The sequence below is a fragment of the Alternaria postmessia genome (assembly GCF_024291825.1).
Source record: "Alternaria postmessia strain BMP 2775 chromosome Unknown scaffold_160, whole genome shotgun sequence".
Taxonomy (NCBI): domain Eukaryota; kingdom Fungi; phylum Ascomycota; class Dothideomycetes; order Pleosporales; family Pleosporaceae; genus Alternaria; species Alternaria postmessia.
In genome coordinates this window covers 22,115-37,583 of record NW_026260233.1, presented here as the reverse complement: position 1 = coordinate 37,583, position 15,469 = coordinate 22,115, and the positions used below count along the sequence as shown (strand labels likewise).

At 51.5% G+C, this 15,469-nt stretch overlaps 6 protein-coding genes across 6 annotated transcripts; 3 read left to right on the top strand and 3 right to left on the bottom strand.

The window, feature by feature from the left end:
• Positions 1–1,465: 1,465 nt before the first annotated feature.
• On the top strand, positions 1,466–2,947 carry J4E82_011043 (uncharacterized protein; the record flags this gene model as incomplete). Its single annotated transcript, XM_051737253.1, has 1 exon — positions 1,466–2,947. A coding segment is annotated over one exon (1,482 nt), but the record flags the coding sequence as incomplete, so codon positions are not given.
• A 137-nt stretch (positions 2,948–3,084) lies between these two features.
• On the bottom strand, positions 3,085–4,190 carry J4E82_011042 (uncharacterized protein; the record flags this gene model as incomplete). The annotated part of the gene is made up of 3 exons (XM_051737252.1): positions 3,085–3,187; positions 3,448–3,994; positions 4,169–4,190. 3 exons carry the CDS (start codon positions 4,188–4,190, stop codon positions 3,085–3,087), a joined length of 672 nt encoding a protein of 223 aa, XP_051583002.1.
• A 751-nt stretch (positions 4,191–4,941) lies between these two features.
• Positions 4,942–6,565, bottom strand: J4E82_011041 (uncharacterized protein; the record flags this gene model as incomplete). Its single annotated transcript, XM_051737251.1, has 3 exons — positions 4,942–5,318; positions 5,881–6,272; positions 6,342–6,565. The coding sequence occupies 3 exons, from the start codon at positions 6,563–6,565 to the stop codon at positions 4,942–4,944; spliced, it is 993 nt and encodes a 330-aa protein (XP_051583001.1).
• Positions 6,566–7,815: 1,250 nt separating this feature from the next.
• On the top strand, positions 7,816–9,904 carry J4E82_011040 (uncharacterized protein; the record flags this gene model as incomplete). The annotated part of the gene is made up of 4 exons (XM_051737250.1): positions 7,816–7,850; positions 7,899–8,024; positions 8,081–9,121; positions 9,178–9,904. 4 exons carry the CDS (start codon positions 7,816–7,818, stop codon positions 9,902–9,904), a joined length of 1,929 nt encoding a protein of 642 aa, XP_051583000.1.
• A 23-nt stretch (positions 9,905–9,927) lies between these two features.
• Positions 9,928–11,369, bottom strand: J4E82_011039 (uncharacterized protein; the record flags this gene model as incomplete). Its single annotated transcript, XM_051737249.1, has 2 exons — positions 9,928–10,654; positions 10,714–11,369. 2 exons carry the CDS (start codon positions 11,367–11,369, stop codon positions 9,928–9,930), a joined length of 1,383 nt encoding a protein of 460 aa, XP_051582999.1.
• Positions 11,370–12,641: 1,272 nt separating this feature from the next.
• J4E82_011038 (uncharacterized protein) lies at positions 12,642–15,335 on the top strand (the record flags this gene model as incomplete). Its single annotated transcript, XM_051737248.1, has 1 exon — positions 12,642–15,335. The coding sequence occupies one exon, from the start codon at positions 12,642–12,644 to the stop codon at positions 15,333–15,335; it is 2,694 nt and encodes an 897-aa protein (XP_051582998.1).
• Positions 15,336–15,469: the final 134 nt, after the last annotated feature.

Here is a 15,469-nt window from a genome sequence, read left to right as displayed (position 1 = left end):
TATGTGGCAGGAAAGAGCTCTAAACCTCAAAATGCAGGCGGCCTAGGCCAGCGCTAACTAGCTGACCGTGTGTGTAACCCAGTGGTGATTCATTTCACTGAATTCGTGTCCCATGAGCTGTATTCCGGGCCACTACAATGACCTCAGACCCAGGCCTGTCATGTGGCATGCATCACAGGAGTGGTGCCGAGCCTTCCACCTGTGCATGCATCTGGCCCCCAACTCTCGGCCTGCAGCTGGTGTATCGACAAGGCTACCCACTATCTCGAGGGGTCTGCTATGCCTCTCCCTTTCAGCCTGCCTATTCGCCTTATCATTCCCTCCCCAACTCCTTCATAATTTCTCGATCTCATGGCAAACCCATCACATGCGGATTTCTCCGATAGAATCTTCTGGTGTCCTGAGGGCGGTGACTTCCTGGTGTGCAAAACAGGAACGAGGTTCGTGGGATGTTGCAATGGACTCAACGCCTGCGAGAATGGCTGTTTCGACGAGAATCTATTTCCTGCGGCCATTCGCGGGGAGTTTGTCGACGAGATCCCTAGCCTTTCTTGCGGAGGATCAGTACCATTTTGGAGTGGTGGGAGGAATGAGAGCAGTTTCTATGGCTGTTGCGACAGCGACCCCTTCCGGAATGTACCGCCGGTTTGCCCTCGAAAAGACTTGCAAGCAGCCTTTTAGGACCGTCCGGATCAGTTCTACTTCTTTCCGAAAGATGTTCAGAATGCCACTCCCGTCGTGACTTCGCCGATCGTCCTTGCGACATCTCCGCTCACCTACACGAAGCTTACTATTGATGTCCCAGTAGTTGCATGTTCTACTGCCGCGGCTTCTACGACAATCACAATGGCGTTCACAGGTACGACATGCATTGCATTAGCCATGTGGCTCTGCTGGAGACATCTGTTGGATCGCTACGGCAGGTATGAGGTATATACTGAGAGGTAATATGAGGCAGAACCACTCGAATGCTGGAGCTGACTAGTAACAGCGAGCCCCTCCCATCCAAACTAGATGAGGCTGGAGACCGAAGTGACCGGGCAACATGTCATGCCATCCGCAACGGCAGTGTATCGAGTGACCTGCGAAGGCTATCTACTAAAGTTTCATACATCCTGCCAGCACCACTGTCGTAATAAGTGGTCTTTGCGGACTTCTTGCGTATTTCTGTTTTGAATCAGACAGTTCGAATGTATGGAAACGGATCATGGTCAATTGCTGAATTACGCGCTCAGTCGCTATCATAGCACTAGTGCTTGGAACGGCAGTGGACTTACAAGCTGCTACAGGCTCCGCTATCATTGCCTCACTACTCCTAGAGTCCAAGACCGGCGTTGATCTTCGGCATCTTGCCGCGATATCTTCGATTCGCGCGGGTACTACCAGTCTGTGGACTATGTGTCGATGTGTCTTCCAGGATCTCTTGTGGTCTTCAACAGCTCATCACCATTCTAACTATCGTTAGTGCCTCTTAGCAGGACTCCTCATCATCACGACAAGCACAATCCAGTTCTCTTCCACCATATTGCTGTCTGACATTAGGGAAGGGCCTATGGTCGGATATGAATATGCTTCTGAAGTTCGACCCGGGTTGTCGCACTCTGAACTGAGATTTGCGGAGAAGATTCCACGTGACTCTGCGTGGACAAGCAACCCACCTTTCTATCCTGTCTTTGCAGAATTTGACGGACCAGGCAAAGATGTGATGATGGGCACCGGAACTCTACTCCGAGCTCTACTCCCATCCGCGACCGCTGAGGCTAGGCAAAGCATATCATCGTACTCCGGTAATACTCTCATAGTCGACGTCAAAGTGACTTGTCATACGCCTTCCGCCACTGATCTATACACTGATTCGACCTATGGTCATATCAACGGCACTGTAACTCCCTCCGATGACTCTATTCAACATCAAGTATCCTGTTTACGTGGTGGCACGACGATTTATCAGCTGAACCAAGGTGTTAACATGCCTAGTGGTCTGCTGAAAAGTCAATTCGAGACTTCAACTGCGCCCGGCGCTGTCCTTCTGGTCACCATAGAAGATTTTGGGGGAAGAGATACTGGGGACTGGTTGCACCTCCCGACGAAGAATCTTTCCTTGTCCATCTGCTATGCGCCATGGGACGCTGCCATCCTGAGCGTCAACTTAATCGGCGATGCAAATCGGACCGAGCCCATGCTCGAGTACGGCAGATCGATGGAAAGGTACAAAACATCAGCAGTAGTGCAACATTTCCTACCAACTGGAAACAGCACAATACGTCAAATGATGACCATGGAGAAGCCGCATAGTTTGCTTGGTAATTTGCCACCAAGGTACCGACGGTCTGTTGTTCAAAGCCATACGGGAGGCCAATTTGCACTTGCAAAAGGGGGCAGCGGGCCGCTTCCTGGCGGATGGATGGCGTTCATGTCCGGAGACCCCCTTGTTACCATGCTGCGCCGGCTCCCAGGCAATTATGCGAACATATCGCATGTGATGGCCGCTGATCCAACGTTAGCGGCCATTTTTAACAACACCCTAGAGACGAGTTCTATAAGCTGGGCCATGTCTAGCCTTATTACTATCTTGTCCATGTTGAACTATCACAGCCAACAGCCTGCCTTTGACTGGGTCGACAATATCACGGTATCATTCTTTGAGAACGTTCTGTTTCTTGGAGACTATGTGGGATTGACAATCGTCTTGTGGGTGTTGGCAGCTCATTTCGTCGTCATGGCAACTCTGATCGTCATGTTCGTTCGAGACACGCGCTCGACCCTTTTTGGCAAAGCATGGTCTGCGCTGGCTCAGGTTCTTGAGTCACAAGAGGTTGAGGAGCATATAGTAGGCGCAAGTGAGAAGACCGATTCAGAGATCTCAAAAGAACTCCAAAAATCGCAACAAGGAGGGCTAAGAGCAAGAGTAGAGCACAGGGGAGGTAGTTTTGAAGTTGTAAGATAATGGATAGCACCTGTCGTTTCAAATTCTCGCAGTGCAGAATGTGGAGTCGTCTTACTCTGTATTATACATTAAAGTTACTCTGTATCATAAATATTCTAATCTAGATCAAACAAGTGCTTAGAACGGAAGACGCTGTTCTAGACTATAACAAACAAACGAGATATATAGCGTGCCACAGGTGATGCACCTGTGCTGCGTTCCTGCACTGAGACATCCTTTTCGACATTCTCCTTCTCTATTCTGTAGGTTTAGTTACTTTTTAGTCTTTCTTAGACATCAACTCACTAATGCCGTCTTCGCCCCAAACTCTCGCTATTTTCGGCCTAGGTTTTAGACTGGTTCTGATGGATCTTGTGCGCGATCGTGTTCAAGATCATCTTGCAAGAAGAATTAAACGCCTCGGCGCTCCTGTTGCATTGCGAGGTAGGGTCACAACCTTCATTTGATTATCGAGTGCGACTGCTAGAGCCTGTGTCGAGACCTTGGTCAAGGTTGCTTACAGAAGACCAGCCGGTCGTGATGACGACATATTGGCGTTCGTGAGGGATGAAATGACTACTACGGGTAGCGTAACGTCTTGGCCGCAGTCGTTAGTCCACTGCGGTACATAGCTGGGAACCTTGTCGTGCGTTCTTAACTTCCCCTGCTTCTGAGCGCCCCGTTCATCAAGTCGTCTGAAAGCGGCTCGCTTGCCATTACTATCCGCGCATGCAGGGGCTCCTCTATAGCTCCTTGCTCTTGCCTTCATGTTTGCTTTCGGTCGAGTTCGTGTCTTGATGTTGGGTCCTCGTCCGCCGATCAAGGAACTTGACGACAGTTCTGCGAGCGCGCTGATGGGCATGTGTACGCTTATCTCGGGGGCTTGTACAGTGCTCTTCTTCTGTCGGCCAAGCCCACCAAAGTCAAGCTCAGAGCTTTTGCTCCTCAGGCCATGATGGGACGGCTTAGAGTCTAACAGGATGTGGCGACATGCTAGGTGTAATTCTCGTTCGGTAAGTCCGTCGAGAATACGGCGGTTGATCCAAGGCGACTGATCGTATGTGCTGTCTTTAGAGGTATGCTTATCGTGTAATGATAAGGGCCGTGAGGGGATTGGTTCTGGCGTGGAGATATTGAGGGAGACCAACTTGGAGGCAATCTTCTATACGGCCGCGACCTACAAGTAAGAACATGACTATAGACAATGACTAGTGACGATACATACGATGAGCGTCCGCTTACATTGGAATTCTCGCCGCTTCATGGTTGTTGAGTAGGTATAGGGACTGGAAGTGTCGGCTTGGATACAACATGGCTTCAGAGCGCTGTAAAAGTACTACAATTGTAGCGACCACGTAAGGGATGCGCGTGCGGGAAGTCGGTACAGTATGGCCGGCTAAGGATGACTAGCATTAAACAGGATGCGAACCGACTACGATCCGTGGAGAATTCCGATCTAAGATCGTGAGGCAAACGATCATCTGAACGGGCGCTTAGCGTCTCTACAACCGGCCGGTCCAGTTTGTGGTACGCGCTTCGCGGAGACGCTGAACAACCACGATCAGCGATATTTTCATTTTTAGTAATCCCTGTACATCGACGGAAGTAGCATTTATTCTCCTATTCCCAACAGAACGAGCCGGACGCCTATCGGAAACAAATGACGCTGCGGCTCCACAAATACCGTGTTCGTGCAAGCAATGCACACCGTCAGTTAATAGACGCGCATCACCAAAACAGGCTACATAAAATTAAGGCTGTAAAGCAACACACACAGGTCGTTGTTATAAGACAACTCAACAGGGTACTCTACGAATTTTTTCGACCAACTTTTTTACTGATACATCTTTAGTCAGAGGAGTTTGCGGTCGCGAGTGTTAGTGTAGCGGTGTTAGGGTACGCGCTGTGCGCGAGGCACCATCGCCTTCACTCCTATAACTAGCTTTCTGCTTTTTCCTCAGTGCTGCTTAGTGTAAAGCCCTGCACTTGCCTGAAGACGGCCTTTGAATAGCTTATTAATAGTCGCGAGCCAGCCTTTGACGTTCTTCCTCTGCTTTGCGCTCGGCAACTTCCTTGACCTGCTCAGCCTGTAGCCGGTCGCGTTCTCTCCTCTCTTTTGCACGTGCATCACGCTTCTCTTGCGCAGTCTTTTGGTTGTACAGCTCGTCAACTTCAGCAAGCTCGCTCATTTCAACCCTCTTATCGTCTTCCCCTCTTGGAGGTAAGGGTCTCAAGCAGGCCGTCATGCTTGACTTATAATAAAAGAGCGTGATGTATTGACATGGAGTGAAGCGGTTGCCATATGCTAGGCGAGCCTCTTTCTGACGCATCACCAGACACATGTTGCATGCCTTTATACTACGTGTACGTATATTGTGCGCTGTCAGACGTACTACAACGCTTGTCAGACAAAATAGGACGATCACTAAATAAGCCCTGGGTGTCATTCCCCTCAGGCTACTGCTGCGGCTTAGCCCATCGATCCGTTCCCGTGGTAGCGATAGGGGTGGTTGTATCTACGTTTGTCATTCGGACGTTCCTGGCGTTACGAGATAGCGGACATCACGCGATAGCTTTACGGTAATGCTCCTCGATTCCTGATGATCTTAGTGTTTATTGCTATTGACTGCAGAAACCATAGAGCCATAGCTTGCAGTCCATATCCTTACGCTGCATGCACTCCCGGTAGCCTTCTGACACAACGAATTGTAGTATGACAGTGCGCGTGTAGTGTAGGTCGCTAATAACAAGAACAGTGCAGTACAGTGACGTGTATGTGTTGAATTGAAGCACCGTTGGATGTTACTCAACTATGATACGTGACTTCTCACCTGACGTTAGACGTGTTGAGCTTATCAACCGAATGCCAGATATATCGATTCAAATTCTCGCAGTGCCAAATTCTCGGCATCCGACGAGTTTGGTCGCGGAATGAATCAATTGTCCGTTCCCACCCGTTTTAAGCTTCCCGACCAAATCCTGAATGACTCCAGACTTCTTCTGCGCCTCAACACCAGACCATCCCACGAGGATGCTAAACACAGTGCCCGTTCCCTCGCCCTTCTCGCGGCCCTCCAACATCGGCCAATCCTTCTCGACACTCCAGCCCGATCGCACCGCTCGCATGTCAGTGTTGGAATCGAGATCCCCTCCGATCCCGGTCGTGAACGTCTTGCTGATACCTTCTTTCTCCGCAGCGGTTATGTCGGGTGAGAAGTACAACAACGTGACCTGCACCACAGGCGTGTTCAGCACGTCCCTGGCCTCGCCATCGAGCTCCACATGGCAGCCGAAGATCGGGTGAGACAAGATTTTGGGTAGGTCTTTGACCGCTTCGGCTCCACCTCTACACGTACCCAACTATCGTCAGCTTCTGGCTCTCCAATAGCAAAGTCCTCAAACGCGTTTAACTTACGTCTTGGCAAAGTCCATATGATGCTTCACATCGTCGAAGCAGAAGAAGCACCAGAGTCGCAAAGTGTCGTCAGGCTCGATGCCTCCATATGCCCAGTACGGGCCGCCCGGTGCAGTGGTCACGGTACTCCATGCTAAGTCAAGGACTTGGCCTTCGTGGGTCTTGGGGTTCAAGACGTCGTGGCCGGGCTTGACGCCCATGAGGCCGATCTCAACTACGGTCATATTGAGATAGAGATCTTTGTGTATCGTAGATAAGTGGTTGAAATGTTGTATGTATCAATCCTCAAGTCGGATGTGAAGATCTTTTGTACCCAAAAGATAGCTAGGCAACAACCTTTACAGTGTGGGGGACATTGCGTGTCAAGTGTGGAGAATCACGAAAACAATTAATATGTTACCTAGCGGTACTACTTCGGGCCATTGTGCTCGCATCGCCCCTAACCCTTGGATACGCAATTTCTGACGACAGAAGTTTAGTACGCTGTGCGCATACAATCATACGGCCATCTGTCGTCGGCTTTCGGCTTCGGCTTTCGTCTCCAGATTTCGTTTTCAGGTCCTTCCTTGTCCTTACCTGCGACTTGCTCGTTTCTCACAACCATACGATTTGGCTTGCCGTCGAACGGTATGGCGGCCTTCGTCCGCTAACTTCCTTCGCTTTACCATCTGCATTCTCTTCCCGCATGCCTCTATCTCCCAGGCTTCAACCACCTCCAATTCATGGGTCCGCCAAACTTGACGGATGATCGGCAACCACTGGTTAGCATCCTTGGCCATCATCATGCCTGTCTGGCGTGCATGGAAGGGCTTCGGGTGCACGGACATGGGTTCCAGATTCAAAAATGTCGATCATCGTTGAGGATAATCGCAATTGTGCCTTGGCGAACGTAGTTGCCATTTTGAGCCATGAGAGTACAAACCCCGGATCGGCATTAAGCTCCAATCAGACTGGCGGTCTTGCATGTCAGACGCGATACCTCGTGACGCTGTTTCCTGTTCCTCAAGGATGATCGTGCGGGATTGTGTTCAAGCTTCCACCTCTATTATGACTTTTGAGTGATACATGGTCGAGCGCATACCGAGTGCGCCCATTAATCGAACATACCTCTGTACACAGTGAGGAGTCAAATGTTTGAAAGTAAGTATGGTGTATGTAGATTAGCCAGCGTTGAGTGCTCGCGGCATGCTGGTGGCAGCGCCAAGCACAGTCGTGCCCCACACGCACAGCGGTTGACAGCAGCAGGCGCCAGCAACTGTGCTTCCTCTCGTCGCAACCTGTATCGCCAACAAGAGAACTCTTCCCGTGTGGCGACGTCCTCGCTGGTAGAAGATGAGAACTAAATTCAGAAAAGCTCTTTGCCGTTCGTATTTTCGAGCGCGCCGCACACCCGCCAGCCGAAACCCGTCGTAGGATCGCGCCTGGGTAAACCCGAAACCCGAAGCCTCACCTTGCGACGCGTCGTTCATACGTCATGGCGCGGAAAACCATCGCATGCGCTTCTTGCCGGTAGGTGGGAGGAATACTCCCGAGGAGAGTTGTTCTAACGCTGTACAGCCGGCAGAAGATCAAATGTATCCACGAGGGTCTTCCACCCTGTCGTAGTTGTTCCAAAAAAGGCCGCATCGAACCGGGCCAGTGCGTTCTGACGAGCCCAATCCTTTCGCAGCCTTCACGTTGCCCGTAAGCAATCTACAAAGTAACACTTCACACTAGTGTTTTAATGCTGAAATTCGCAGACCGCCCAGCACTTCTCAGCGAACGAATCTTCCATCCGTATCCGGTGATAGCCATGCCGCTGTTGGGACCGGAACAACTCCTGTCAGACAGCGCGCAAATGCCCAGCGTCATGCATCAGATTCGAACGATGTTCTATTTCAACGAGATGGCACGGAACTGATACGCGCATGCCTGGTCTTCAAACGAAAGTTTCCAGAGCTACGATTCCTCCATTTACCCACCATCTCAAAGTCGCTTCGTAACCTTCAGAGCTTGAAAAGCTTAGAATCACCGGCATTGCAAACTTTCTTTTTATCCATTATGGCTGTTCATGCTGTTTTAGGGAAAGATAAGGCGAGACTATCTACAGCAGATCAATTTGCCACAGCAGTACGAGACCGGGTGACGGTCTTGACGCCACCGAGCTTGGTAACGGTTCAAACGCTGTTGGTACTCTCCATGTACGAGTGGGGAGTCGGGAACCGACAGCAAGCCTGGCTGAGCAGCGGCATGGCTATCAGGATGATGCAGTCTCTACAGTCCATGACCGCTTGTACAGAACACCAACCCGAAGATCTGAATGTGCACAATCGTACCTTGTGGAGCTGCTTTATCATGGATCGCTTAATCTTCTCAGGGATGCCTCAGCCATATGCGCTTTCATGCAATTCCCTGCGAACCTCTTGGCCTTCGTCAGAAGAAGACTTCGTGTTTGGCCTGCCCCCAGTGTCGTCACGTCATGCCACAGCTGGGCGAAGTCTCCTCGATGACATGCCTGGAAACATGGCGAACTCCTACAACGTTCTCGTTAGGGGCTTCGATATATGGGCGCGCATCCTACAGTGGGTCATTAGTGGAGGAAGGTTCTTGCCTGATATGAGTCTTCCTGCAAATTGTCCCTGGAATCCGACGTCACCCTGGGCGTTACTATATCAAGAACTACAGGCATGGAGAAGCCTTTTGGAAGAACGGATGCTTTTCCCCAAAGTCTCCGTGGAGAGCCATGCTGCACTCGAACAGGCCGAGCCTTTCGCCTACGTCAACCTAGTCTACTACATCAGGTGCGTAAACACATACATTCTTGCAAGAAAATTCATCTGAGACTTCGAGGTGACAGTCTGATCTTCCTAAACCGCGAGTACCTCCCGTTTCTGCCAACTACGTGCGATCGACCCTCTGGACCAATCGATCCTCCACTGCTTCCTCCAGATGCACCTGTGGGATGGTGGGATGCGAGAGCAACTGAGCTTTTCGCGTCTGCAGGCTCTATAACTACCATCATGGAGGACCTAGATAATGCAGGTGCTTCGCTGCACACGCCCTTCCCAAGCTTCTGTGTTTTCTCAGCAGTAACGATGAATATGTACAGATCAGCTTTCCCCTGGATGAGCCCCGATAAACTTCAAGACGGTCGATCACTTGTAGAGAAGAATCTCGTTTGGCTTGATACGTTCCGCAAGATATGGCCTGTTGGAGAACGCTGGTGGCTGACGAGCCAGCGTACCAAGCAACTGTACGATCATGCTAGTGCGGACTTGGAGAGGTACCAAGGAAGAGCAAGGACAGATTTCGACGCCCTAGAGGCTTCCATGCATGACTGTCGGCGTCGAAGGCCGTCAGTTGATGAGTATCGTGATCTAAATCCTGACGCGAGTCTCATACGGGACAGCACTTCCACACGTCTAGAAGAGCAAGGGCTGTGCGAGACGAATTGCAATGGGGACATGCCGGAGATGACATGGCAATCAGATATGGGATGGAGTCAATTATGGCCGCTATGGGATCAAGAAGATAGTGGATATCTTGTCTACAGTGGGCTTTCGCCAAACACAGAATGTTTGTAAATCATTGGAGCAGAACGTATCGATCAGCATCCAACGAGCTGTTTCACAGTATCGTCGTATGCTTTCTTCAGAGTCGAGACGATGGTATCCAGCTCCGCATCTGTTACAGTATATGGAGGCGCAATTAGTATGTGATCTCCTTCCAAGCCGTCCACCGTACCGACACCAGGGTATAATGCTACACCCAAATCGAATGCAGCGAGCTGCAGGGTAGATCCAAAAGCCATTTGCGGAGGGAAAGGCCTTTTTGTTGTGGCATTTTCCATGAACTCTAGGCACCAGAATAGCCCACGTCCTCTTATGTCCCCAATATATTTGCACTCTTTGAACGTGTCTTGAAGACGTCGGCCCAGCTTTTGTCCTTGAATGGCGCATCTATCTGCGAGGTGGTCGCGCTTGATGATCTGCTGGACTGCCAAAGCAGTAGCGCAAGAAGTAGGATGCGCCTGATAAGTTTGTCCATGGTTGAATGCCGATGATCCTTCCTTAAGAGCATCTACAATCTTCCGATTTATAAGCATGCCTGCGATAGGAGCATACCCGCCTCCGAGCCCTTTGCCAATAGTGACAATGTCCGGCTGGATTCTTTCTTGCTCAAAAGCGAAATAGGTGCCTGTGCGACCCGTTCCGCACATGACCTCATCTAGATGCAAGAGTATGCCGTACTTGTCGCAAAGTGTACGAACTGAAGGCCAGTAGCCCTTCGGTGATGCCATGGCACCTAGAGTCGCGCCACTTACCGTCTCGCCACTGGTGATGACTTGTTAGCTTATTTTAAAGCCGCACGACTGGTGTCCAGGAACTCTTACATGAAAGATATGATATTTTCAGGTCCAAGTCGCAGAAATTCTTGCTCGATGTCCTCAACAAGTCGCGTAACGTATTCTTCTTCCGTTTCTGCATCTTTGGCACCATGATAGTGGTCGGCCGGGCCAACGAAAGAGACGTTAGGAAGCAGGATCTGCTCGTAAGGCACCTTGCGTCCGATAACGGAAGATACAGACATAGCACCGAATGTGTTTCCATGGTATCCTTGCTTCCTTGCAACAAAGATCCTCCGCTGTGTTTCGTTCTTTTCGAACCAGTACTGACGAGCACACTTCATTGCAGCGTCGTTCGCCTCGCTGCCACTGCCAACAAAGAAGGCTTTGGTCAGATCATGCCTGTAAGGGCTGCATTCGGCTGCGCCTTGGTGCTCGAGGATGCACTTGGCCAGATCTTCGGCAGAGTCTGTAGTGTATGCACCCGTGTGCACGTAGCTGACAAGACTCATCTGTCTTACAGTAGCTGCAATAACTTCCTTGTTTCCATGGCCTATTATGGCTACAGCAGCGCCACCACAAGCATCGAGAATAGATTTTCCGTCCTCTAGGAAAAGGTAATGGCCTGAAGCTGAAACAACTCTATGGGGCTGGTACGCTAAAGAACGGTGCAGGAGCGATGGCTCCGGGGATGATCCGGACATTGGGTATAGGTTCCGAGAGCAGGTTCCGAGGTCGCGGGATTGTCGCAATTCTGCAATGCAGCTTCGAGTGGAAACAGTCCGATTTTCAGCTGATCACAACACGGCGTTCCACTCGGTCTGGCGCGTTTGCCATACTACATGCCGTCGCGGGTTTGGCGAGTTTCGGGTCTGACTTCTCCTCTTTCGGCTAAAGTCCATCAAACGTAGTTGATAGTCTTTTCTTCGGGTTTGGCCGAGCGCAAACCCGAAACCCGAAAACTGCACGCAGGTCGCGCGATTCGCCCATGGCATGACGGTTTCTTCGACGGATGCGTGCGCATCTTTCTGCTAAGCTTATCTCCTAGTCGGATGGTGAGCTCCTCCATGCTACCAACGGGCTTGAACTCTGTCTTGATTATCGCTATGATCGGATGGGTCGAGACGGTGCCTGGTTCTCAATCGTACGCTGCGGCCGTATTCCCTGACCGGCAGATAATTCATTAGGATATCATCGCATGTGTATGCAGGCTTCATATCCACACGTTGTGCGATAATGAATGCGTGTCAGAGCATCCAGCCATGACATATCGTAAGCGTTGGCTGGTGGTCGAGTGGGGAACTGTGTGTGCGAACAGCGAGTCGTGGAAGAGTCTTGGCACGACGAAGGTGCAACACCACTGCAGCCCTCGCGTCCACCGCCACCTATGGCACCCTCCATTAGCATGCGCATCTTCTACAACAGTCGCTACGACCTCCGATGATACTTCGCGCGACGCTCGCTGATCTCACGCACATCACGACCCACAGCTTCTCGAGCAACGACCCGTTTGCGGCGCGTTCGGCGCCTCCCGCTCGTTAGCTTTACCGTGGCCTCCACCATCAAGAACACGAAGCAGCGTCACGAGACATCGTATTCGACATGCGCGGTCGCTACTCTGATTGGGTCTAATGTCAGACTGGGGCTTGTACGATAACATCTCATTACGGTGGGGCTTGGTTCGCGTGTAGCATTGATTCTCCGGTCGCATTCCTGGACAGGCAAAGAGGCCGAAGATTGATATTGGAAGTGGATCTTGTCCAAGATCCCCATGCTGGAGTTTCTATTCTCTCCGCACACACGAGGCACATTGGGCAACGTGACTCTGCTATACGAGGCGAGCATAACAACCGACATGTTCTCAAAGCTTCTACGGCACCCACGCGCCGCTACGGGCTTGGTGCTCGTACAGATATAATGGGCGTCATGGGCGCGATTGCTCATGCGCAATCTCACATTCGTTCACATCTCTGGCCATGGGCAAGTTCTCTTCTGCCATTGCGGCCCTTGTTATGGGTGCGCAGCTTGTCTCTCCAACATCGGTACATGCTCGTGTCCACCCGAGTGCGATCGTACAACGAACGGCGAACGACGCGCCAGCGATAAGCGGCGTTCTCCCTGGTGCCTACATCGTCGAATTTGCAAACGAAAATGAAACACCAGAGAGTTTCTACGCGTCCCTCGCAGCCAGCGGTGTCAATGTCGAACATCGCATGAATTTGAGCTTTCGATTCTTCAATGGCGTATCTTTCCAGCTCAAGGGCTCAAGCTCGAATTCGAGCGAGTGGGACTTCTTGCGTCAGATGGGGGCACAACCACAGGTGGAGAACATATGGCCGACCCGTATCACGACACGTTCGCGTGAGGACAACGTCGCGGCACCCGCTCAGCAGAAACACGTCAAGCGGCAAACTACATCTGAAGATACCTTTTCTCCTCATGTCATGACTCAGGTTGACAAGCTGCACAAAGAGGGCGTCACAGGCAAAGGATATCGTGTCGCTATTATTGATAGCGGAGTCGATTACACTCATCCAGCGCTTGGCGGCTGTTTTGGTCCAGGCTGTCTCGTTGAGATTGGGTATGACTTCACAGGCGACGACTACAACCCCGGCACATCTCCATTGAAACCCGATGACGATCCCATGGACAACTGCGCTGGACATGGTACACATGTCGCAGGTACTATCGCCGCTCAGCTCGAGGGCAACAAGTATGGCTTCACTGGATCTGCACCCGGGGCAAAGCTCGGCGCGTACCGAATGTGGGGTTGCGCATCAACATCTACCAATGAGATTGAGCTTATGGCATTTGCTCGTGCCGTCGAGGATGGGGCAGATATCATCTCCTACTCGAATGGCGACGCCTCAGGCTGGTCGCAGGACGTACGCGCTACCATCATCTCGCGCATCGTTGATTCTGGCATTCCAGTCGTCATTTCTGAGGGTAATGACGGTGGCCAGGGTATGTTCTACGCTTCCACGCCAGCAACGGGAAGCAGTATTACGGGCACAGGAGCGGTTTCTAATACACAATATCCTACCTTCCTTGCACAAGGTTCCTACACAACCGATTCCAACGCTACTACTAACAGCACCGCCAACTTTGGTTTCTTGATGGGCGTTCCCGAGTTCGCCAACGACACAACACTTCCACTATGGTCTGCTGCCGATGTAGAAGATGCTTGCAAACCGCTACCTGACGACACGCCAGATTTGAGCCAGCGCATCGTACTTTTGGAGTTCAAGGATTCACGAGCAACTCAATGCTACCCGCAAGACCAGGGCGCCAACCTCGCCGCAAAGGGTGCGCGATTCATGGTATATTACGAGCGCAGCAATCTGACTATGCGTGACGAACCTTATGTATACGCCGATGGTATTCAGGGTGTCGTTAAGGCTGTGCCATATGTTGCTGAGCGTTGGATCTCTCTACTTTCACAAGGCGCCACAGTCTCTGTGACCATCCCAGCCAATGGAACCCAGACCTACCTTGAGGTGCTCGAGAACAACGAGCGAGGTGGCTATGTCGCAGGTGAACTGACCAGCTGGGGCCCAAGCTGGGAGCTTGGTATGTCACCCCAACTCGTATCACCTGGAGAGAACATCCTGAGCACGTATCCAACGGCTTTAGGTAGCTACCGCGTCATGACTGGCACGAGCATGTCAACGCCATTGGTCGCGGGTGTTTACGCATTACTCGGCGAAGTTTACGGCAAGCTGGAACCAAAGCGTCTCCGCAGAATTCTCACACATACTTCCAAGCCACTGGCCTGGCACGACGGAAAGACTGCTCATCCCGACATCCTCGCCCCAGTCGCACAACAAGGATCTGGACTTGTGCAAGCTTGGAATGCTGCTCATACTACCCTCGAGATCAATGTCGATAGTCTGATGCTGAACGACACGGACCACTTCGTTGGCATTCATACCTTCACCATCACCAACACTGGCTCCGCAGAAGAGGCTCTTGGTTTGGAACACCGAAAAGCCGTCACAATGTACACTATGGATCCAAAAGCCGATGTCTTGCGTGTTGGTTCATTCCCCAACGCTATCGCAGAGTCATGGGCGACCGTATCCTTCTCTTCCGATAGCATCACCATTCCTGCCGGCCAGTCTGCCAACATCACCGTTGAGTTCACAGCACCTGCAGGACTCAACGCAACTCTATTGCCCGTGTACAGTGGCTTCATCGCCCTGGGCGACAAGCTCGTGCTCCCTTACCTCGGTGTTGGGGGTAGTATGCACGCCATTCCCGTTCTCACATCGGAGACTGTATACCTCGCCCAAGGATACACGCCCACTCCCGCCAACGCGTCTTACGTCATTCCACGACCGGATCCTCAGAACCCACCTATGACTGATCGCGGTGATATGTTCGCAACCCCGAACGTGTACATCAATCCTACAGTTGGGTCACCTTTGCTGCGTGTGGAGATCTTCCAGGGCGACAAGAACCTGGGTGCATTGGCTGGATTTCCGCAAACGTACATCGCAAGGAGTGAAGTTCGCGCATATTTCAATGGGCTAATGGCGAGTGGGGAGGTGCTTGATGAGGGCTCGTATCGTATGAAAGTGAGCGCGCTCCGCATCTTCGGTGACGAAGAGAAAGTCGACGATTGGGATGTAGTAGAGTCTACTAGCTTCGCAGTGCAGTACGCGTCGTAGTAGAGTTGGTGTGTGATGTGGGGGCTGAAGGATTGCGATCCTTGCACATTCGCTCCCTGCAAGGCTGTCTCGGTCGCAGCCGCCTGGACCGGCGTGGCCATCGCATGAAGTCTACTCGCTTGTACCTGTATTCG